The sequence below is a fragment of the Sinocyclocheilus rhinocerous genome, unplaced genomic scaffold (genome assembly GCF_001515625.1).
Source record: "Sinocyclocheilus rhinocerous isolate Xijiao unplaced genomic scaffold, SAMN03320098_v1.1 scaffold1048, whole genome shotgun sequence".
Lineage (NCBI taxonomy): Eukaryota > Metazoa > Chordata > Actinopteri > Cypriniformes > Cyprinidae > Sinocyclocheilus > Sinocyclocheilus rhinocerous.
In genome coordinates, this window is record NW_015649578.1 from 878,734 (window position 1) to 902,784 (window position 24,051).

General features: G+C 37.0%; 1 protein-coding gene across 1 annotated transcript in view; it reads left to right on the plus strand.

Moving 5' to 3' along the window:
* The first annotated feature begins 13,249 nt into the window (after positions 1-13,249).
* Positions 13,250-24,051, plus strand: part of LOC107710777 (1-phosphatidylinositol 4,5-bisphosphate phosphodiesterase eta-2-like) — a 49,805-nt gene continuing 39,003 nt past the window's right edge. Inside the window, exons 1-2 of the mRNA XM_016515623.1 lie at positions 13,250-13,767; positions 21,615-21,761. Coding sequence (XP_016371109.1) covers positions 13,521-13,767; positions 21,615-21,761 — 394 coding nt within the window. The 5' untranslated portion in view covers positions 13,250-13,520. The remainder of the gene's footprint in view (positions 13,768-21,614; positions 21,762-24,051) is intronic.

A 24,051-nucleotide genomic window follows, 5' to 3' on the forward strand; every position in this document is an offset into this window, starting at 1 on the left:
ACCCAAACTCACACTCTCACAACACAAGCCTGCACTCCTTCAATACGATTTTTTGTCCATGAATTATTGTCCAAACGTCTATGTGAAAGTGAGCATTGCGATGAGATGCCTATGCATTCGCTATTGTTCCTTGAGATCTTCATGTTAGCCTGCTTTTGTTCATAGGCCTAACATTTAAAATTACCTACAGAGATTATTATTATTTCTTAAATAGCTGAACCATCATGTGTGGGTTCTTTGTTTGTTCTCTGAAGTTTAACATTGTTTTTCTTCCCTGAAGAGACCCCTAAAGAAAGCCAAACATAATTTTGCCAGACAGTACATGGAAGTTCTTCTTGGTGAAATCACGGTTAGCCAAAAGGGATTTCTAAGTGCAAGTTATTTAGGAAATAATAAAATTTTATATCTAGGATACCATTCATAGATTACAGATAAAATCCCAGCCCAGAGCTGCTTAATGGGTGAGAGTGAGTCATGGCACATGTTGAGTCATGGGACTTAACCTGAATTTCTCTGGGAATGTTTGTGCACTTATTTATTTATTTATTTATTTTAGTTTTCCAATGAAAGAGCGTATAAACAATTCTAATCCTCCCACATTAATTTCCGTCAAAAATTAAATATGGCACTACTCTGACTAAAGTCTAGTTGTATAACATTTTTTCAGTCTAATTTATTTTAAAGCTGGGTTAGTTTTTGGATACAGACACTTGGCAAAATCATGGTCATCCTTCTCTGTGCCAAAGCAGCATATACTTCAGAGGTTGATTCTATGCTTTGCTCAAATCTAAATATACAGGTGTTATCTGTAACGACAAACTTGTCTTATGTAAAGAGAGCTGTCTTTCTTCATAAGCAGAATAAATTAACAGTAAACACAGAATACATATGACAGAGTTAGTTCTTCATTACCGTATGAGCAGTCAGTGTCGTCCATAGGCACAGGATTAGTTAAGCCAAAACATTTGAGCCCCCTCCCCACCCAAGCCTTCACCCGGGGAAAGTTTACCAGCAGGGCACCGTATCCTTTCCCCTGTGTCGCCATCTGTTCATTCAGACTCCCTTTCTCTCCACACTGGAGGCTGCCCTCTCTGCGCCGCTTTTGACGCTTGTGATCCAACAGGAGCGTTTCCTGTGAGGGGTGTGTGAGTGTGTGTGTAAGCGGAAGAGCTATGTGATATCACTTTCATCTGAGATACAATTAGTGATAATCAAAACAGGCCTGGTTGCTTTCGAAAAGGACAGAACACAAGCCCAGTATGTGCAAATTAAAGGAGAGTTAATCTTTCAACAAAGCATATTAAGAAGGCCAGGGCTAGTTCTCACACAAGGAAGTTGTCATGTATGTGTAAGTACAGTATAAGGTTTTGAGTCAAAACTCCAACTACGCTAGCAGTGGTTTTATATAATGTCTCAACTACCTAGTTGAGTTAAATGTTTTTTTGTTTGTTTTTTACGAATTCTAATAATAAATATATAGCGAGCAGTAAACTACAGTAGAATAATGCCAGTGTGTTACACACATAACAACACAGCTTAGGCTCTATAGATTTTGACCCTGGCTGTCATGAAACTGCACAGGTACACGAAGGTTGAGAATCCAGACGCAGTATTTATTAAAGGCGTAATCCAGAACCAGGGAAACCAAGGAAACAAAACACGAGAGAACCAGGATAAAAGACTTAGAAATGCAGTTGCGTACACATAAAAGACTTAGCAATGAATGACAGTGAGAACCGGGCTTATATAGGGTGAGGGTCGCCATGATTTTGCCAAGTAAGACATGTTCCTGGATCAACATCTTTTGTTGATCCTGGATCAACATTACTGTCCAAAAATACAGACTTAACCCAATCCCTACCCCTAAACCTAACCCTACCCATAATTTATTCCTAATATCAGTGTGAAATGATAGCTGATTAACAAGGGTGTAGAAGCACCTAACCCTGATCTTAAGCCTAAAACAGATATAGGGTGAGCTAGCAATACTAATGAGACACAGGTGCAAACAATGGCTGTTTCTCAATTCCAAGAACGCAAAGAACGAACTTGTGTTCTCATGGAGACCGGTCTTGCCAGGCTACCTTGAAAGAACAAACTCGGAAGGACGCGAGAACACAGAACGCATCTTTGTGAGAATAGAGATGCGCTGTGATCTTGCACTCAACTGACATAACGTTATAAGGAGCAAGGCACAATAAATAACACATAACATCACAAACTAATGTCATATTAAAACATTTATTTCAGATTATTAAAAGACAATACTTTCATAGTATTTATATTATTATTTTTAGTTTACCATATGTATTTGTAAAAAAGATTAGGCTTCGGCATGTATATTTAATGTTAGCTATATTTTGTCAATGTTAAAATTACCATTGTTAAAAAATATACCAATAAAAAGCATGACAGGCTTTTTTCCAGGTCTTTATCGCTTTATTAAAATTATGCAAACAAAATGACAATGTTTACTTTAGCGAGCCGTCGCGTATTTACAGGCTTGCAGTGAGAAGTTTAAAAGTTTACAGGCTTTTCCGTACGTCGTGCGCCCGCAGCATCTTCTGGGATTTCTAACAGTTCGATTTTCTCAAGTCTGCATTCGATGCATCCTCGATATCAAGAACACATCCAGGCACTTTCATGCATCCTCTGTACTTGCGTTCTTAAGTATTGGAATTGAACTTCGCCAGTTAATGATGACGTAGAGCGAGAACACAAGGACGCAAGATAGCTTAAGAACACATATTGAGAAACGGCCAATGAGTGCTGATGAATCCGGGCAAAGGATTATGGGAAATGTCCAAGACTGAGTGACAGAGGTATGGGATGGAATGCCCTCTGGTGGTTATCAAGGGCACTCCAGCTGGTGATCGTGACACTGTATTTCGACCTGATATAGAAAAATCTGTCTTTCAATATTATGAATATTTAAACTATACTTGAAATACATTGTGCAAACATACATGGCTGATAATGGGTAATTATGTAATCCATTAGCAAAGGGTTTTCTTTCCAATACACAAGTACTCAAGAAATCCATTTCCTGTGCATCATACACTGTTTCATTAATCTGGAGAGAGTCTATTAAACAGACTCGCTGGAAAAATATTCCTGAACTACATTTTTGAAAACTCCAAAAACGTACCTCTCTCTCTCTCTCTATATATATATATATATATACATACGTACCTATGTATGATTTACTACAGTATAATGTTATGCGAACTCAAAACACTTGTATTATTGTCCATGATTTGTAAGCAAATACATTTTGACATTTGAATCACATAGCCAGCTCCATATGTATGGCTTTTCTTGACATGGTAAATTTGCTCGGTACCACACCTGGTACAGCATTGCTCTTTTGATGAAGAGCGCTTGGGTATGATTTCCATGAAACAAGAGCCACGGTAAAAGCTCAAAGACTTATAGAAGAGTGCTAAAATAGGATGGTTGCTCCAGCAAATGTGTTTTTATCTGAAGTTTTTGTTAGCACTAGTGGTTAGGTTTAGGGTAGGGTTTAGAGTAGGAGTAGAAAAAGTTATTTTCAGAATAAAATAAATTGCAAGATTCACGTTCATCTGTTTCAGACAAAATGAAAATTCCCTGGACATTTCACTCTGAAAGTGTTGCGAAACATGCAAGAAGCAATTTAATGTCATTTTGCAGAAACGTCGCCACAGGCATGTTTTTCCAATGTGCCTAGGTTGAGTCTATTGGACATTTTTTCGTTTATTGTATATTGTACAATAGACGATGTACAGTATACAGTCTATTGTATATTTATTCGAACATTCTGAATTTAGCACTATTCTCATATGTTAAACAATAAAGTGAATCAATTCATTATAAAAAAGACAAACTTAAAAATGTTGTGTCCAGTAACTTGTTAACAACATAATCAACACAGAAGAACTATCCAGCGTCACGGTGGCTAATTTAGGAATAAACCGTCAACACAGTTGCTGAACAGGCAACAAATGATGATTGACACTACCATTTCATTATTTCATTATTAAGAGATTTTGAATTATTATGTTTAAGAAAGTGGTTCTAGCTGAAAGCTAATTAGCTTTCTTGAAAACACAAGAAAAATTAATGGCTGTATGAATTTACTGTATGCTGTTAAGATGACCAATAATGGCTTTTATAGGTTAGTTAGTTGCTAGTTATGTTGTAATTACACAGTGTGTACAGATCAATTGCTGTAATCACTCAGTTCTCAGTAGGTTATTATTGCTATAAATGCATTGCAATGATGTGCACAATAAACGTAAAGGGTTAATGCTCCCAAAAAGGAAAATTATGTTATTATTTGCTTTGCTATTTTTTTCCCCTGGAACATAAACATATATGTCTGAAAGTCTGAAGCAATTTGATAGACTGTCAATGGAATGGCATGTTTATCCATATTTAATTTAAAGTAAATATTTTACTATAAAGTGCTTCATTTCAATACAATAACAATAAACAAAGTTATTTATATGTAAATAAGTCACTCTGATTTGCAATTTGCTGTGTAATCTAGTTGCTTCAGAGTTTCTAGAGCAGTGCAACTTTGGCATCCCTAGTACTTTGTGATTTTGTTTGCCATGGGTAATGGTTATACCAAGGGTGTCCAATTCTGCTCCTGGAGGGCCACTGTTCTGCAGAGTTTAGCTCCAACCCTAATTAAACACACCTGCTCCAGTTAATCAGGGTCTTCAGACTCACTAGAAACTTTCAGGTAAGTGTGTTGGAGCTGGTTGGAGTTGGCTGGAAACTCCCTCTCAGGACCAGGTTTGGACAACCCTGGGTTATACATTAGCCAAAGAATGTAACCACGCATTTAGAAACTCTTATCCCAACCTGTCCTGCATCTTGTGTTAATATCCTTTGACATCAGAATGAAAAGGAAGTTGCTCAGCTGGGTTGCCTAATAAAAGTACTCCGTTCTGAACCACAGAACAGTGTTTCTCAATTTTGCTCCTGGGGTTGTCTCAGCGCTGCTCATTTGAGGTGTTTTGCTAATCTGACATGGCCCATTCAGGCCATTAAGAACTCTACTAACGAGCTCATGAGTTGAAATAAGTGTGTTAGACAGGAATGTGCTGTGCTGCGGGGGGACCCAGGAGCAGGATTGTGAAATACTACACTGAAAAGTCATGCAAAGATAACGCTGGCTTCAAGTCATGTCAGAACGATCGATTTTACGAGATAAATGCACATGAATGTCACATAAACAACAATGTCATAATTACCAGTGGGAAACACGGGATTGTTCATAAGCGGCAACTGTTTGAATACTGTTTGAATCATGTCGATTAGAGATTCATGCCAGAGTATTTATACAGTATGTGGTAGGAATGATTTGGATGAATGTTCTGTCCTGTTGCTTGCCAAGAAGTAAAAGTAATTTCCCATCATTTTCTGGAGGCACAACAATAACAAAATACATACTGTATGTGATTCTAGTCAAACGTTTTATTAGGTGGTGTTAATAACTATGTAACCATTTGATACAATGCATTATGCTTATTATGTACATATATGTTGGTGCATTGTAATTACAGTACATTTAAAGTACATGCATTTAATTAACATTTGTACTTAGACTGTTAACTTTACCCTTAACTGTTTCCCAACCCTTACCCCAAAACCCAAATCTAACCCCTAATACTAACCCTAACCCCAACCTCACCCTTACACCTAAACCTAACTCTAACCCTTAGAATCCTAACCCTAACTCTTCCTTTACTGTTAAACCTAACCATACCTCAAATTCATTAAAAGTAAATGCAAGAATTTTCTAGAACAACATGCAAATCCATAGTTTTGTAGATATTTAATGTCAGTAGTAGTTAAGGCCACCTAGCATAAAGTGTTACGGTATATCTTTTGTTCTTCATTTTGTTGCACTCTTTGTAAGTGAAATATGAATCATTTTTTCTCATAACAACATCATATAAACACCTCACATTTCTAGGCTCATACGTAGTTTCTTCCCAGGATGACTTGAAGGGATAAGACAGAAGCAGACAAAGTGTCTCATTAGCTTACTGGTGAAGAACACAAGACCCAGATGGTCGCTGATGAGTGCTTTCTTGTCCTTTTCACACTTTAGTCTCGTTCATTTTAGACAATGTGTGCAGTTGGATCTTGCACATTTAGAATAGAGTAATGGGCGAAGGCGGGATGGCACTAGCCACGGCATATGTTGGCAAACAGAACTAATTGTTTAACCAGACAACCATATGCCCAATTTGTTGAAGGTGAGCTTCCAAAAGACTCATTCCTTCAAGAATCCTGCAGAACCCCGTATCCTGAGTCTGGACTTTCCATTGGGCACATATTGCCAGCATGCATTTTCTATGAGGGTGGCCTTGCTGTCACCATGGCCCCTTCACACCTGTTCACCTTGCTAATGTTGTTCAGCAACATGCCAGAAATCTGCAGAGGCATTTGAGCTGCTCCTCTAGCCTCTCAGCTCTGTCAGTCTCACAGGTTAATACCAGAACATTTACTTTTTGTTAGGAGAATTAGTTTCCATGACTTTCACAAGATGTCACCATAGAATGACAGACTTATTGTAGGGGAAAAGTCGCCTGGAGCATCCTAGAGTTGAGTGTTTTGCCGGAGATGGCTCATGGATTCCTTCTTTTGGAATCAAACAAGGAACCCCATGGCTAGCAGCAACCACTACACCACCACCTCTGTGTTGAACGACCCTGTTCAACATCAAATACCTGTATGCACATGTCAGCTAGAAACCTCAGAAAAAATCGAGCAAAGACACTGTGAAAACTTGGATCTAGGAATGAGTTGTTGGAACTCCCGATGGAATTTAAAAGCAACTTTGCTAAAAGGGATGTTGGACAGATGCATCCAGTGCAGCCTAACATTCACTCTGCTATTCTGCAGAAAGGATACAAAAGCCAGACAATGAGAGACTGGTCAGCTAAAGCTACCCAGCAGCAGTTCAGTAGTTTGCTTGAGCTACTATAGCTTTATATTATCATAGCTGATCCACTTGTTTAAACTAATGTAAAAAGCAGGACCGACATGTCAAAACCCCTTAACTGCCTTCAAAAAGGAGCTGATGGAGGCCCCTGTTGTTCAAGACATTATAAAAATTCTAAGGTAATGTAAACGTTGTCCAGTCGTCACATTTATTAATATAACACTTTATACAGTACAGATTGTTTCAGCTTCACAGTAATAACAGGAAAATAGTGTTACTGTTGCAAAAATAATAAATTATGAATCAACTTCAATTTCAACTGTAAAACAGAATCTAAATTAAATAAATTAACTGAAACTAAATATCATAGTTCAAAAAATCTAGTTTAGTTCAATTGTAATGAATTAATAAAAAATCAGTATTAGTATACTCCTAGAGAAAACATCTATTAACCCATTAATATGAATGATATTAGGATTTAACTGTTGTGACATATAACGTTTTTTTTATCTTAAAATTAAATGAAAGTACACTAATAAAAAAAAGAAAGAAAGAACATGGTCTTCTTTTCAATAGAAGACCAGTTGTTATATATGCATTTTTATAACAAAATGCAAACAACATTCTTCATTCTTTAAAGCAGACATACAGTGGGTACGGAAAGTATTCAGACCCCCTTAAATTTTTCACTCTTTGTTATATTGCAGCCATTTGCTAAAATCATTTAAGTAAATTTTTTTTCCTCATTAATGTACACACAGCACCCCATATTGACAGAAAAACACAGAATTGTTGACATTTTTGCAAATTTATTAAAAAAGAAAAACTGAAAAATGCTCAGTATTTAGTAGAAGCACCCTTTTGATCTAATACAGCCATGAGTCTTTTTAGGAAAGATGCAACAAGTTTTTCACACATGGATTTGGGGATCCTCTGCCATTCCCTCTTGCAGATCCACTCCAGTTCTGTCAGGTTGGATGGTAAACGTTGGTGGACAGCCATTTTTAGGTCTCTCCAGAGATGCTCAATTGAGTTTAAGTCAGGGCTCTGGCTGGGCCATTCAAGAACAGTCACAGAGTTGTTGTGAAGCCACTCCTTCGTTATTTTAGCTGTGTGCTTAGGGTCATTGTCTTGTTGGAAGGTAAACCTTAGTTCCAGTCTGAGGTCCTGAGCACTCTGGAGAAGGTTTTCGTCCAGGATATCCCTGTACTTGGCCGCATTCATCTTTCCCTCGATTGCAACCAGTCGTCCTGTCCCTGCAGCTGAAAAACACCCCCACAGCATGATGCTGCCACCACCATGCTTCACTGTTGGGACTGTATTGGACAGGTGATGAGCAGTGCCTGGTTTTCTCCACACATACCGCTTAGAATTAAGGCCAAAAAGTTCTATCTTGGTCTCATCAGACCAGAGAATCTTATTTCTCACCATCTTGGAGTCCTTCAGGTGTTTTTTTAGCAAACTCCATGCGGGCTTTCATGTGTCTTGAACTGAGGAGAGGCTTCCGTCGGGCCACTCTGCCATAAAGCCCCGACTGGTGGAGGGCTGCAGTGATGGTTGACTTTCTACAACTTTCTCCCATCTCCCGACTGCATCTCTGGAGCTCAGCCACAGTGATCTTTGGGTTCTTCTTTACCTCTCTCACCAAGGCTCTTCTCCCCCGATAGCTCAGTTTGGCCGGACGGCCAGCTCTAGGAAGGGTTCTGGTCGTCCCAAACGTCTTCCATTTAAGGATTATGGAGGCCACTGTGCTCTTAGGAACCTTAAGTGCAGCAGAAATTTTTTTGTAACCTTGGTCAGATCTGTGCCTTGCCACAATTCTGTCTCTGAGCTCTTCAGGCAGTTCCTTTGACCTCATGATTCTCATTTGCTCTGACATGCACTGTGAGCTGTAAGGTCTTATATAGACAGGTGTGTGGCTTTCCTAATCAAGTCCAATCAGTATAATCAAACACAGCTGGACTCAAATGAAGGTGTAGAACCATCTCAAGGATGATCAGAAGAAATGGACAGCACCTGCGTTAAATATATGAGTGTCACAGCAAAGGGTCTGAATAGTTAGGACCATGTGATATTTCAGTTTTTTTTTTTTAATAAATCTGCAAAAATGTCAAAAATTCTGTGTTTTTCTGTCAATATGGGGTGCTGTGTGTACATTAATGAGGAAAAAAAATTAACTTAAATGATTTTAGCAAATGGCTGCAATATAACAAAGAGTGAAAAATTTAAGGGGGTCTGAATACTTTCCGTACCCACTGTATGTATAAATAAAAAATAAAAAAAATACTAAAGTGATTCAGCGAAGAGCAGTGAGTGATTTTCCTCACACCCACCCCCAATTATTATTATTATTTTTTTTATTATTAAGATTAAGGACACAGGCAGTAGCAGGTATATTAGGATGCTGTCACTTTAAGACCTAATGCACAGATTCAATATACATCTGATAATCTCCCAGCTGTTCACATTCACTTAAGACATAACTGACTGTGTTCTCATGAATACTCACTAAAATTGACATTTTGACACACTTGTCTGTGTATTTGTCCGATAAAGAGCGATAGGACCCAAAAGAGAACTCAATTCAGTACTCATACACTGTCAGAGATGCAGCTTTCTGTGTGTGCGGTTCGGTTGTGTGTGCACAGAAAACAGTACCAAACTGAATTCTCATTCACACCGTCACAGTTATTCAAATTCATCCAAATCATCTCTCCCTAACATTTTACTCTTGTTTTCATTCATTGATGACAAGACTTACTTTTTTAAGTAACTTACTTTTACTTTTTTGCCATCCATAAGTGGTTTTAGTTAGTTATCTTCTCGTTGTCAACAGTGAAACAATTTTGTTGACTAAAACCGTGAACGGAAATTATTCATCAGCAAAACTAGTAAATGATAAATTCATACACTGTATTGGTTTAAGGAACATTTTTTGAATCAATAAAGCATATGATGGTGGTGTGTTCGAAGTGTGTTCAAGTACAAAAATGAATTCTCAATTCTTGCTTTTGAAGACAGACGCAGTGCCTTTGCTGACCCCATCCTGCCCTTCATATTGACCGCAGTAGGCAGCTGCATGCTTGTGGGTGTAAAGGTTTCTCAGGTGCAAGCTGGGGCAGAACGTTTAATACATAGCAGGAAATGTAGGCAGACAGAGCACTGACACTGTACTTTAGACATTTGCTATCACAGCATGACTTCTGCTTTTCCTTTGACCGGCAAACAAGCATGTTTACATGCAGGACCATTTAGTCATTATGCAGCGACTTTTTCAACCAGCAATTTTTGTCCTAAAATCTTTTAGCATTTTCCCTGGCACACAAAATGTATTTAATTTATTTTTATTTTTTTTGCTTTTTAAAGTGCAAGACAATCAGTTCTACAGTACAATTTCCTGCCTCAGGACATTTTTGGATAGTAAGGCAAAGAAGGACTTCTGTCTCCCTTTCAGCATTCAGAGAAGCCTACTGTAGGTCATGTCCCTAAATGTGTCCTTAAATGTAGTCAGAAAGTACAGATCATTTAAAAAATACCTAATTAACCTTTAGGTGACAGAGCACACTTTCATCCTGTACAGAGCCAGGAAAACAAAAAAACACATGTGTTACCTGAGCTACCTACACTACCTGGCTCTAAATCAATGCTTGAGATGTAAAGTTGTGTTAGATTGAGGAGGTAACCATAGCAACAGCACTCAGCTTGAGCGCTTTCCATTAGGATCAGTATGGGACGGTACATCGGCACATGCAGTAGGTACTGTTATTCTCACTTTATTACAGATTTATGCATCACATATATATTACAAAACACAAAAAGACATTAAAGTCATGTTGTAGTATTATTTATGATTGGTGAATGAGACTGAAACAAAATTGGATTGATTGATGATAAATATAAAAACCTGTTTATTGCGTATTTAAAAGAAATCTTACTCATTTCATTTGTGTATGACTGACAAATATGCATCACATTAAATGGTCCCGCTTAATATTAGGTGTCTTTAACTACCATGTGTTTATATCAAATATGTATTTATATCAAATATAATGAATTGTTTAGTACAATGTACTTACAGTATTGAGTTCATGTTGAATTGCAAAACACTTTTGCTGCTCTTACGGTAAGGTTAGGGGCAGGTTTGGTGGTCTGGTTAGGTTTAGGTGTGGGTTAACAGGTAATGTAACAACAAAATTACAGATGTAACTACAGGAAGGTGTTTTTAAATATAAGTACAATATCAAAAACAAACAAGTTGCTTATTAGCATGCATATTACTAGCATATTGGCTGTTTATTAGTACTTATAAAGCACATAATAATGCCTTATTCTGCATGACTATATTTTAGATCCCTTGATCCTATTCCATACCTAATTACTAGCTTACTAATAACTACCTTACTAACTATTAATAAACAGCAAATTAGGAGTTTATTGAGGCAAAATACATAGTTAATAGTGGAAATTAGACCTTGAAATAAAGTGTGACCACTGAAATGTATGATTTATTGATAAATTATGATTTTACTTGTTATGATTTGTACTTGGTTTCAATAAATATACAATTAAATGAATTATTAATTATTAAATGTGATATTGTATTGATTGTTTTTAATGGTATAAAAAAATTTTTTTTTTAAATATAATGTATTTATTTATTATCAATTTTCACCTATGTTGTACTTGTTTTATCTTCCCCCATCCTAATAATTTCAGTCAAATCTCTTAGAAAGGTAACAGCTCACCCCTCCTCAACAGGCTGTATTATTTGAGGTATCATTCATGCCTGTCGCACAAACGATTCAGAAAGAGTTGCACATTAAATCGTAATAGCCAGGGTTACGACTTTATTCATATAGTATCAGCAATAAAGATAGTGGTGCTTGCTTTAGCAAGAGCCACTAAAATCCTGAATGATCTTCCTGTGTATGGGCAAATGCAATTGCATTACACCATTACTTTGAAGTTCAGCGGTTAGAAAACAATCATGGAGATGCTTTTATGATTATAGGAAGAGCTGATAAATGGAATGAACTCTCTCTCTCTTCCTCTGATATCTGTGCTGTGGTTCTGTGCGCAATAAGCTACCTAAATCCCCCAGGCCTGGATTACAGTTCTGAGGGGATTTAAGTGTCGGCTTGACAGGTGCTACACAGTCAATAAGTTAGCATCTTTACTAGAATGGCATCTCACAGCATGCCATCAGAAAAATATTAGTACTTATAAAGCACATAATAATGCCTTATTCTGCATGACTATATTTTAGATCCCTTGATCCTATTCCATACCTAATTACTAGCTTACTAATAACTACCTTACTAACTATTAATAAACAGCAAATTAGGAGTTTATTGAGGCAAAATACATAGTTAATAGTGGAAATTAGACCTTGAAATAAAGTGTGACCACTGAAATGTATGATTTATTGATAAATTATGATTTTACTTGTTATGATTTGTACTTGGTTTCAATAAATATACAATTAAATGAATTATTAATTATTAAATGTGATATTGTATTGATTGTTTTTAATGGTATAAAAAAATTTTTTTTTTAAATATAATGTATTTATTTATTATCAATTTTCACCTATGTTGTACTTGTTTTATCTTCCCCCATCCTAATAATTACAGTCAAATCTCTTAGAAAGGTAACAGCTCACCCCTCCTCAACAGGCTGTATTATTTGATATTAAATGTGATATTGTATTGATTGTTTTTAATGGTATAAAATTTTTTTAAAAAAATATAATGTATTTATTTGACCTAAAATATCAATTTTCACCTATGTTGTACTTGTTTTATCTTCCCCCATCCTAATAATTTCAGTCAAATCTCTTAGAAAGGTAACAGCACACCCCTCCTCAACAGGCTGTATTATTTGAGGTATCATTCATGCCTGTCGCACAAACGATTCAGAAAGAGTTGCACATTAAATCGTAATAGCCAGGGTTACGACTTTATTCATATAGTATCAGCAATAAAGATAGTGGTGCTTGCTTTAGCAAGAGCCACTAAAATCCTGAATGATCTTCCTGTGTATGGGCAAATGCAATTGCATTACACCATTACTTTGAAGTTCAGCGGTTAGAAAACAATCATGGAGATGCTTTTATGATTATAGGAAGAGCTGATAAATGGAATGAACTCTCTCTCTCTTCCTCTGATATCTGTGCTGTGGTTCTGTGCGCAATAAGCTACCTAAATCCCCCAGGCCTGGATTACAGTTCTGAGGGGATTTAAGTGTCGGCTTGACAGGTGCTACACAGTCAATAAGTTAGCATCTTTACTAGAATGGCATCTCACAGCATGCCATCAGAAAAACAGCTCCAGCCTGGACTGAAGATGCTAAGACTGTTCTGATGTCTACAAAACTATCCTTCAAATCCTGCGGGTTTGGACGTATTGTTCTTTTATGTTCTTGCCATTAGATTTTCTTGTGAAACGTTGTTGGATGGAGGTTTGCATTGAGCTTTGTTTGACAGAGCGATTGTTAGGATAGAAAGGCAGGAATCGGAGGAAGCAAAGCGCAAGAAAGAAATCAAGGACTCTACTAGTAAGTCGGCAACAACAGAGCAATGTGTGCCGCCGTCCTGTCTGCCAGTCCAGTCACTTCTGTCGTGATGCCCCCAACATTAGCTCCTCAAATGAAGCCCGCGCTTGCTACTAAGCTGGCAACACCTCCAGCCCGAGTACCGACCCCAGTGTTGGCAGCTGCCTGCTCTAAAGCTCTTCACAAGCTGACTCTGTCACGACTCATGGCGGGATTCTTTTGGACGGGGGATAATTCTGTGTACGGATCCAAATGGAAGCTGGGCTTATTTGGTAAGAGTTAAAAAATCTAGAAAAATTTATTCTTACCGTCTTTGTTTTTAAATAAACTTATTGAATTGCTTCAGTTTAGTTGATTACGAAAGTAATTTTGTGAAGTGGCATTTCTTTGAAAGATTATTCAACATGCCCTCTGACCCATACATCAAGGCTTATGTTCAATATATTGCTTTTTAAAGTAATTTTATGTTTTTGTCACAGTTCTAGTTTGGTGTTGATGTAGTCTGTGCCAATACACAAATTTGTGATCTTAGCACTTGACCACTTGTCTAATTGCATGACCTATTTCTTGCATTTGGCCCAAGTGTTCATAAAGACTATAAGCTTGTGTACAACTTTTGATTACCTGATGGGACAAATTTAAAGTATGACAGCGTTGTAAAAACTGTAAGCAACTGTTTTACAGAGCTTTATTTAGACATTTTGATTTGTAATTCTTTGCAATAAAACTTCTAAATGTCCCTATGGAACAGACAACACAATTTAATTATGGTGCTTTTAAGTTATAAAAAGCAATTGCAATCATTTTACAAAATACACATACTCATCTCTGCATCAATAAAATGTGCAACACTTCACATTTCACTGCTAAATTGTGTTATAGCTAATTAATTTACCTTAAAGTGGAAATTTTTCTTCAAACCCACAATTTCAGGGCACATGAGATCCTGAACATGATGAATGATGGGTACATGTAGCTTCAGCTACTGCTCCAAAGCGGTATTAGAAATAGTGTGGATATAGTGTGTGTTAAGGGCACTGAACTTTGGCATTTTGCAGACCTGGGACAGTCTTACACACTTAATTCCTGTCTCATGCGCTTGCTCTCAAGTGGCCAAGACCAGTTAAATGGATCACAAAACTCATGGTTCAGAATTCTGAGTCATAATTGGATCATTTTTCAGATCAGTAAAATAGATCAGGGGTTGAGACAAACACTTTATGCACTTATTTGATACCACAGCAAAAGTTACAAGCTTAACTAAAAAATGTCAAACATTATTAATGACAACTGAACAGTTAGTAATAAAATAAGAGAAAATATGCAAATTACAAGCATAAATAAATAGAAAAGAATAAAGTTTTAAATAAATAAGGTCTAATAGTAGTATTCAGGTACAGAAACATACTAATTAAGTGTAAAAGAAAATGCATGTTCACTGTATACATTAAATATAGATTAATCTTTGTTAAAGCTGTGTCTTGTTGTTTGATTAACATAAATGACACAGACAGCAGCAGGTATTTATAGGCTACTGTCACTTTAAGACAGATCCAATATAATGACACACATACCATTTCTTTCTGTTTACATTCATTTAAGACATATCCGACTGTGTTTATGAGAATACTTTCTGAAATGGGTATTTTGAGATAATTTTGTGTGTGTGTCTTTTGTTTGTTAATAAAAATGTCAATATGTTATATTAGGTTGAACTTTGTCCCTGCATTTCCATGCTAAATTAAAAGTTCTACCACAAGAAGTAAAGTAAAATAAAGTAAAGTAAAGTAAACAAAAATGTTTTACAATTTGTTACTTTCTTTCTGTTTTCATTTAAGACATATCCGACTGTGTTTATGAGAATACTTTCTGAAATGGGTATTTTGAGATAATTTTGTGTGTGTGTCTTTTGTTTGTTAATAAAAATGTCAATATGTTATATTAGGTTGAACTTTGTCCCTGCATTTCCATGCTAAATTAAAAGTTCTACCACAAGAAGTAAAGTAAAGTAAAGTAAAGTAAACAAAAATGTTTTACAATTTGTTACTTTTTGTAATTTGTGTTAAATACTTAAAATATCACATAATCTGCAAATCTATAAGTCAACTGTGAGGCTTGTAAAATTGCAAATGCTTGACAATAAAAAAACAGCATCTGAATGTCACTGCTGTCATAAAATATTAACCCAATAACTATTTTTACTTGCTCTCCTCGGTTGTTTACAGTGTACCGGTGTGACATTTGGCTTCATCAACGCATTGAGAGGTCAAGAAGGCTGATTTCTTTTGTTTGTCATGATGGAAAGGCACCTGTTTGTACAAGGGCTGACATATGGGCAATCCTTTTAAGCTTTAATTCCCTGATGGATGCTGCTTGAGAGGTTTACCTTACTTCTGTCTGGCACACATCCTGCAGACGAGCCCCTTTGACCTGCTATGTGGCAACGTTAGAGGATCACCTCTGTTAAACAGGCTTAAATGCCACCAATTGCTGCAGCTTCTTTTGACTCTTTGGTGACGTTGACTTAACTGATAACAGTTGTAACGTCTTTTTGCCAACAAGGCTGTTGAGCCACCTAGATTATCTGAGTATCCAAGCTGGTCAATGAACAACACGACTAGTCAATTTGTTTTTTAAATTTCCATTCAGGTTTCTCGAACGCCTCAACCATGAACCTGGTTTCCATAGCAACCATTTCAGACCCACTAGAGGGTATAACACTTTATTGATGAGGTACCACATGGGAAACGCTTGCATTAGACTGCTTTTGCACAACATGGGACACATTCACTAAAGCATTCTTTTTTTGGCATCTACTGTTCAAGCAATCAAAAAGCGGTTCGGCTTAACCCCTATTGATTCTGAACTTCCTGCTGTGTATTCAGCAACAGGGATCAGATCTATTTAAAAGACCACTGCTCTTGCGAGTGTAACAGGGTCAAAACGGTGTTTCCACTTGCTACACTCATTTTTATGTATGGTCCCTTTAATTGCACTCTACCTGCACACTCCACCCAGATAATGAACTAGTTCCGGTAGGGTCATTTAGATTCGCGCCAGCCGAGAGAGTGACTGGCTGCGGTGAGTGAGTGCTCCGTGATAAAAGTATATTGTATTAATTGTATAACCATCTTATGGACTAATATTGATAAATACGTGTGTTTAAATGAATACTGTATGATTTGTGTTCATGCTACATTATATTTGTGGTAACATCAAGTTTGTTCACCTTATTATAGAGCATGCCACGAGGGTGATTTGCGAATCTGATCACCGCTGTTTAATATGTTGTCAACAGAATAAAAGTCTGTCTTCAAGCGCGAATTGGTATCCATCCTGAGTTTTACACAACACAACGCAGAGACAACCCGTTACAATGGTGCCGTGACCGTGACTCTGGAAGCAGCGTGCTGAAACGACTGATCGGAGATTTCCAGAGGAGTTCGTGCCGTGGGTGACGAGAGAGTTTTCGTGTCGGAGCTGTTTGGCGCAATACCGTTTGTGCCCACAAGGAGTAAAGGAACACGTTTCACCGTTGAGAGGAGCAAAGTTCTGGTATTGTGGTGTCCATTTGAAAGCATTATTGACTTATTTTACAACAATAGCCGTTGAAGATTGAACTTTGAAGTATTTTTTTTGTGAAAAAAAAAAGAAGAAATTTTCGATGAGGGTTATTGATAAGTATTATTGTGGAGAAGACTGAAATCTGAACTAATACATTTTTACAGAACTTTGGACTGAGAACATTTTGAGAACTGAAGATTGTTTTTTTTTCTGAGGGTTTTTCTGAAGTTCTGAAACAACAGTTCTTATCAAGAAAAGGAGTGTATATATATATTTTTTTATTTGGATAATAATAATTTTTTTTTGTTCAGCATTGGTATTGTCAATATAGGATATGGAGTCAGAGAACAGTTTTGGTAGAGGTAGAGGTCTCTTCATGTTTTCTCCTATGCCATCAGTTGGGAGAGGCAGACTTGATTATACTCCTGTCACATCGACTCCAATGTCTGCCTTAGAGGCTGTTCAAGATGTAAATGACTATTCAAGTCCTCGACCACCTCAGTTTAGTGAAGGTGGACTGAAACAACCAAGTCTGAGAGGGGATGAGTCGATGGAATTAATAGTGGGGATGGTAGAACGAATGGGACGCTCTATTGGGGAGAGCATTGCTTCCTGTTTAGAGTCTAAAATGTGTAGTTCAAGTAATGCGGACTCATCTGTCTTGAACAGAGTTCTAACATCTGAAATCAAAGAACCTGTTTGTTTTAGGGGTGATCGGGCTGATCCATACACAATACATGAGTGGGAAGCCATAGTGCTGTCATATTTGCGCAAAATAGGGATGCCAGTCGAAGAACAAGCTGATGAAGTCATGAGTAGGCTTATGGGGCGGGCACGGGAAGTTGTGAGGGTGGGCTTGCGCAGTAACCCCTCTATTGATTTGTCCAAAAGTCCAAGTCCTATTTTTGATTTGCTGAAACAACACTTCAGTGACACAGCTTTTTCTAGCATGCCATTAGCTGATTTTTATAGCACACTCCCACGCACTGGTGAGGACCCCTTTGATTATTGGCTGAGGCTAAATAGAGCCATGGACATGGCCGAGGACTGCTTAAAGAGACAAAATAAGAAGACTGATGATATGTCCCATGAGCTCACTGTAATGTTTATCAGACATTGTCCAGATCTTGAGCTTTCACTAATTTTTAAGTGCAGATCGTTGGAGCAGTGGACAGCAGCTGATGTACATGCACGTTTGGAAGAGTATGGTAGAGAGAAACGATGTAGCTCTGTGTCTAGAGTGCCCCCAGCCATTCCTCTTCTGAAACAGGAAGTTGCTGTTCAGCCTACTGAAACAAAGGTTGGAGCATATCAAGGAAAAACTGCTGGCTGAATTTATGGTGCATTAAGCTGGCACTGTCTCACAGAACTTTTGTTAAACCCACCTACATTCTATTTAAAGGTTTAATTGGCAAATCATCCAAAAAGGTTGCAGGTTCCTTTCCATATTCATAAAATATATGTTCTTTATCACCTGCAAAGAACCCTCTTCATATCATGAACTATTTTCTGTCATTCTTGAGTGTTTTATTTTTGGGGGTAGCTTAAAGTCAACATGAAATTCAAACCGACTCCATTTACTCTCTTAATGCACATTCCTGGTCTTATTGTGAATGATTAATTGGTGCATGTTATTAAAAAGAAAAGTTTGTCTTTGTAATCCTTCTTCAAAATGTAATAACTTGCTCAACCTCTGAAATGAACCTGTGTCAAAAAAGCTATTTAGAAATTCTTTAAGGCTGCCATTTGGAAATGCTGCCTTAAAAAAAAATACCTACAGTTAACAATAATTCAGTGCAAGTTAACATTAATTCAAATGACAACAGACCATTATTTTAGTATTGTTGAATATAGTATATATATATACATATTTCTGCCATGACAGCACATGACCATGTTAATGTATTTGGTCTTGGCAGAATAGATCTGCTACGCTGCTGCTGCGGCAGAGCAAGTACCGAGACTTACTGCTGTGAGCATGTAAGAAATATTGCTTCTGCAAATATAACATACATGGAATAACCCCCATATAGCATACATGAATCACCTCATAGCAGATCTAGAGTTTCATGCCAGAACTCTGTATATATATATATATATACAGTATATATATCATGGGCATAGCTTGTGGGGGGGCCAGGGGGTCCTGGCTCCCAAATAGCGATTTAAGAATTTTACTAAATATTTATTTATAAAGTTTTCTCTATGAAGTAAAAATTTATATAATGCAGTTCATAATACATGTAAAAGTGAATACGTAAAAGTAAATGCATTTTAAATTGTTATTGTAAGTAAATTAATAAATCAAAACAAGCTTAACGTCTGTCTCAATCTCATTTGCGTAAGAATTGTCACGTGACGAATCTGCATTTTGGTGGATAATAGACTTAACGGTAATGCTTGCCTGTTGTGTGGAATAAAATGATGTTCCGCGTTTTTAACAACATACACGAATTGCAGAGAAATCTGGAGACAACGAAAAACTCTGATGAAGATATTAATGCCGTGCTTAATGATTCCGGACTCAGACAATCAGATAAAGGTGATCCACAGGACGCAGCCGGTTTAGCCGCACACTACTTTTATGCCGACCATTTACATAATGTTATTTAATTTTCACAGAACACAACCTTTAAATAGATTTTAGAATATAAACTGTTTATCGTCTATTCAATAAGACTAAATAAAAAGTGTGCGCCTCATTGTGCATTAACTTGAATCAAGCCCAACAAATGTCTGTTTTAAAAACAGTGGATGAGTAATTCACTCCTTGATTTGCTTAATAAAAGCCTCCTTTGAGATCGTTTTGACAGACATGTTTATTGTGCATTTTAAACGTGTTTATTGCTAAGTTTAATGTGGCAAAATAGAAGCGCAGCTGTAATTCGTGGGCAATGTATGTGGTTACCATGACAACCTCACGCACTTGCCACTGCTCTATGTGAATGTGAATATGTAGATTTACTATAGCAAAACTAAAATGTGTTTAAAAGTACGTCTGACCAAATCCACCGGTTCGGTTTGGCCCCCCCCCAAACTCAAACGTCAAGCTACGCCTATGATATATATATATATATATATGTATAGTTGAACTACAATGCATTCAGGTCAGTTCTGGTATGGAATGCATACTTTTCATAATCCAGTATTTCCAAATGCAAAAAAAAATCAAGTCCTGCACTTCATTTTTATATAGGTTGTTTTCTACAAAAGTAGCTGTAAAACCCTTTTTTTGGTTCTAATTGGAACTATAAATGATGTATTTTTATAAGTTACAAGTACTGATGACCCTGGGATCACTATTCCATCGTCGCTTGGCCTTGAACAAGGTACTTTAGCCATGCAGTCAGAGTACCGTCATTTTGAATAACACATAAGCGTATACACCAATCACTCAAACCTGGATTTAGTGATCCGCTAAAATCTTCTTATATTACATCCTGTCTGTCGATGCTCCCGGCATAATTATCAAATAAAGAGCCACCTCAGATGAGCTCTGCCAATATTAATACCACATTAGTACTAAGAGATGGAAACAGCAGACGCAGAGCAATGGCACACTATTGTGAACTCATCACTGATTATTATACAATGGTCTCTCAGCTCATCTGCTGTTTATATAACAGCGGTCTGTTCTCTAAAGAAACTTCTTTACCAAAGCCAGATCTACTGTTGTCTTAAGTGTTACTTCACAGTCTTTGTGTTCATGAGTGCATGAATAATGAAAAACAAAAATCTTGCTGTCATCTCAGTTCCTGAAGGGAGTTTGGTGGGGTAAACTCTGCTAGGATTTTGTTCTTGTTAGTTTTTTGTCCTTGCACTGTTATGACACTTAAAGCACCATGTTTCTGGGCATGTACCATGGCAATGCTATGAATATATCAAAGCATCACTTGTCACGCTCCTGCTACAGTCTTTTTTTATAAGAGTAAATTGGAAATGTTAATGTTGGAGCATTGCTTGGTCATTTCAGATAATTCCATTTTCAGGGTAATTTTCCTCTCAGTGTTGAAACATTAGTTTTAACAGGTTCAGCATTTTACAACCACGTGTCAATTGTGAAATTGGGAGGAAATTTAAGAGTGAATGTACCAGTTATTTAAAATCCATGATTGTTTCCAACAAGCTTTCATAAGTACAGGATGAACAGAGAAACACTCAATCTTTCCGAACAATAGTTGTGGTGTGAGAGGAGAGTGATGTTTGAAAATGAAACATATTGGATTTCGATCAGGTTCATAAAGGTCACAGTAATGATTGCTGGCCGCTTTGAGCAGATATTTTGATGGATGGTTAATCCTCTGAGTAACGCACACAAACACTGAAAAATGCTGAAAAATCCTTATTTGGGGTTTGCCAATAATATTCTGTGGTGCCGACAACTTAACCTCAGCCATCTGAAATGATAAAAATATCTTTGGTGTATTTTCACTCTCAAGTGAGAGTTGGATCTTGGCAAGAGTTGTCTTTCTTTCATACGCAACACAATACCATTTGGAGTGGAGAGTTTGTGCGATATTCAGTCATCTAATGATTTGTGTCTCTGTTCTGTTAGTGGAGAAATGCATGAGCTCCATGCAGACGGGCACTCAGATGGTGAAACTGCGTGGAGGATCCAAAGGCCTGGTGCGCTTTTTCTACTTGGACGAGCACAAGTCCTGCATCCGCTGGCGGCCCTCTAGGAAGAATGAGAAAGCCAAAAGTAAGTGTCATTTTTAGCGTATTGCTTTTTATTAGCCTTCTCTATCACTGACCATGATTTATTAGGACCTTGAATCTCAGTAACACTTTAGATTAGGGAACAAATATTCACTATTAACTAAGAGTTCTCCCTCAATAAACTCCTAATTTGCTGCGTATTGATAGTAAGTAAGGTAGTTGTTGTAGTAGTTATGTTTAGGTATCGGGTAGGGTTAAGGGGTCTAAAATATGGTCATGGAGAATAAGACATTATATGCTAGTAATATGCATGCCAATAAGCAACTAGTTAATAGTGAATAGTTTTCCCTAATCTAAAGTGTTACCAAAATCTCATTACTCAGATGCTGCTCTTTTATTGCTCAGGGAATCTTTCTCCTTCACTCTTAAAAACAAAGGTGCCAAATAAAGGGGGTTTTTGGAGTGATGCTATAAAATAATCATTTTGGGTTCCCCAAAATGTCCTGCGTACCTATCACCACTACAAACTTCTGCCTCACTTATCGGACACTCATTTTTGGTTTTGCTGCCACTATTAACGAGCTGATGAGTTGAATCAGCTGTGTTAGATGAGGGGAAATTTCGGTGCATCTCAATCAGCTTCCTAGTTCAGTAGTCAGGGCACTAATCAGGGAGTCAGCGATTTTAAGGGCTGTCTCAAATGCAAAATCCTTCCAGTGCACTGGAACTTTCACTCCCTGAAAAATCCCACAATGCACCACAAAAACCAGAGAGCATCCCTGAAGTGCGAAACATAAAACACGTTTTGAAAAGACCATTTTTTATATTTCGGCAAAAACACACATCTCTAGGCAGGAAGAGAACACGTCTAGTTAACATTTATAATTAATATTCGTTTGGGTGTGTTCAAACGTGATTGGGACTGAACTCTTCTGGAAAGTGGCCCTCCAGGAGTAAAATTAGACACCCGTTTTAGGAAGTACAAATGTTGATATCATCGGTAAAGTGAATATAAATAATAAAAATATATAATTATATATTTATTATAAATGTATGATAAATATCTCAATCTTATATCATTTAGTTGTTAAATATTAGTGTGATGATAACTTCTCTAATTTTTGAGTGCAGAGGTGACAATCTGAACATAGTTTGGGACGTTCTTTGAGATGTCCTCTGAAACTCAAGGCCAAACACAAGTGAGATTACTTTTTCTTGAAAGAAAAATCTGAGAAACTGAAAACTTAAGAGGAAGCATTCAAAAAAGCAATACTTTACTTCTGCCCATCATTCATATTTATGTCTGTTGCAGTTGTTTTAACTGTCCTGCATATGACTGGAATAGATTACAGCGTCTGTATCTTGACCTGCCTCTCTTGCCACCTGAGGGTGTCCTCGACTCGCACGAGTTATTGACATCTCGTCTCACAGGGGAACGTTACTTCAGTAGCACATGATGATTCATGTCTAAATGACAGCGCTCATTGTGTCTTGCGAGGGAAGATAAAGTTCAGACATTCCTGACATTCCACCGCAGCCTGGGGAAGTAATCAGCTTCTTAAGTTGACTCAATTACTCATCAGTCTTTACAGGAAAGATTGCAGTCGCCTCATTGAGCGCACACATGCACCAGCTGATCCATGCTCAAAAACCTCTATGTTAGATTCATTACCGTGTAAAAAAAAAATTAAAAATCATATGCTGGTTCGATATGTTTTGAAGTATGGCAGCTGATTTAAGATGGTCCTTAGTTGGTCATGAGCTGGTCCTGAGCAGGAGCTAGTTGCATTGAACCAGTGTTAATTTTGACAGCAAATTTTGATTTAGTTTTAGTCATAGTCTTTTGACTAAAATGCCATTTAGTTTTAGTCATATTTTAGTCATCTGAATTGTTTTTAGTTTTAGTCTAGTTTTAGTCGACTAAATATCATAAGATTTTAGTCGACTAAATCTACAGTAAATTTAGTCGGCTAAAATCTAATGGGTATAGTTACAGTGCATTTATTAAGCATTTCTCTAAAATTTCCAAACTCATTATATAGGTTTGATATTAAGGTTTTATCATGATAGACACCGATTTAACTGCGGTGATACACAACATACCTTTATGTTCAAATTAAATAAAATAAATAAATAAATAAAACCACTTCTCACAAAGAACAAGAACATGGTCTACTTTTTAATGAAATACCAATGGTTATATAGGCTAATTATGCATTCTTTATAGCAACTTGTTTACCATATTCTTCATTCTTTCAAGCAGACATATTTATTTATTCAAAAAGAGTTTTAGTTCATTATCGTCTCGTTGTCGTCGGTGAAAAAAATGTAGA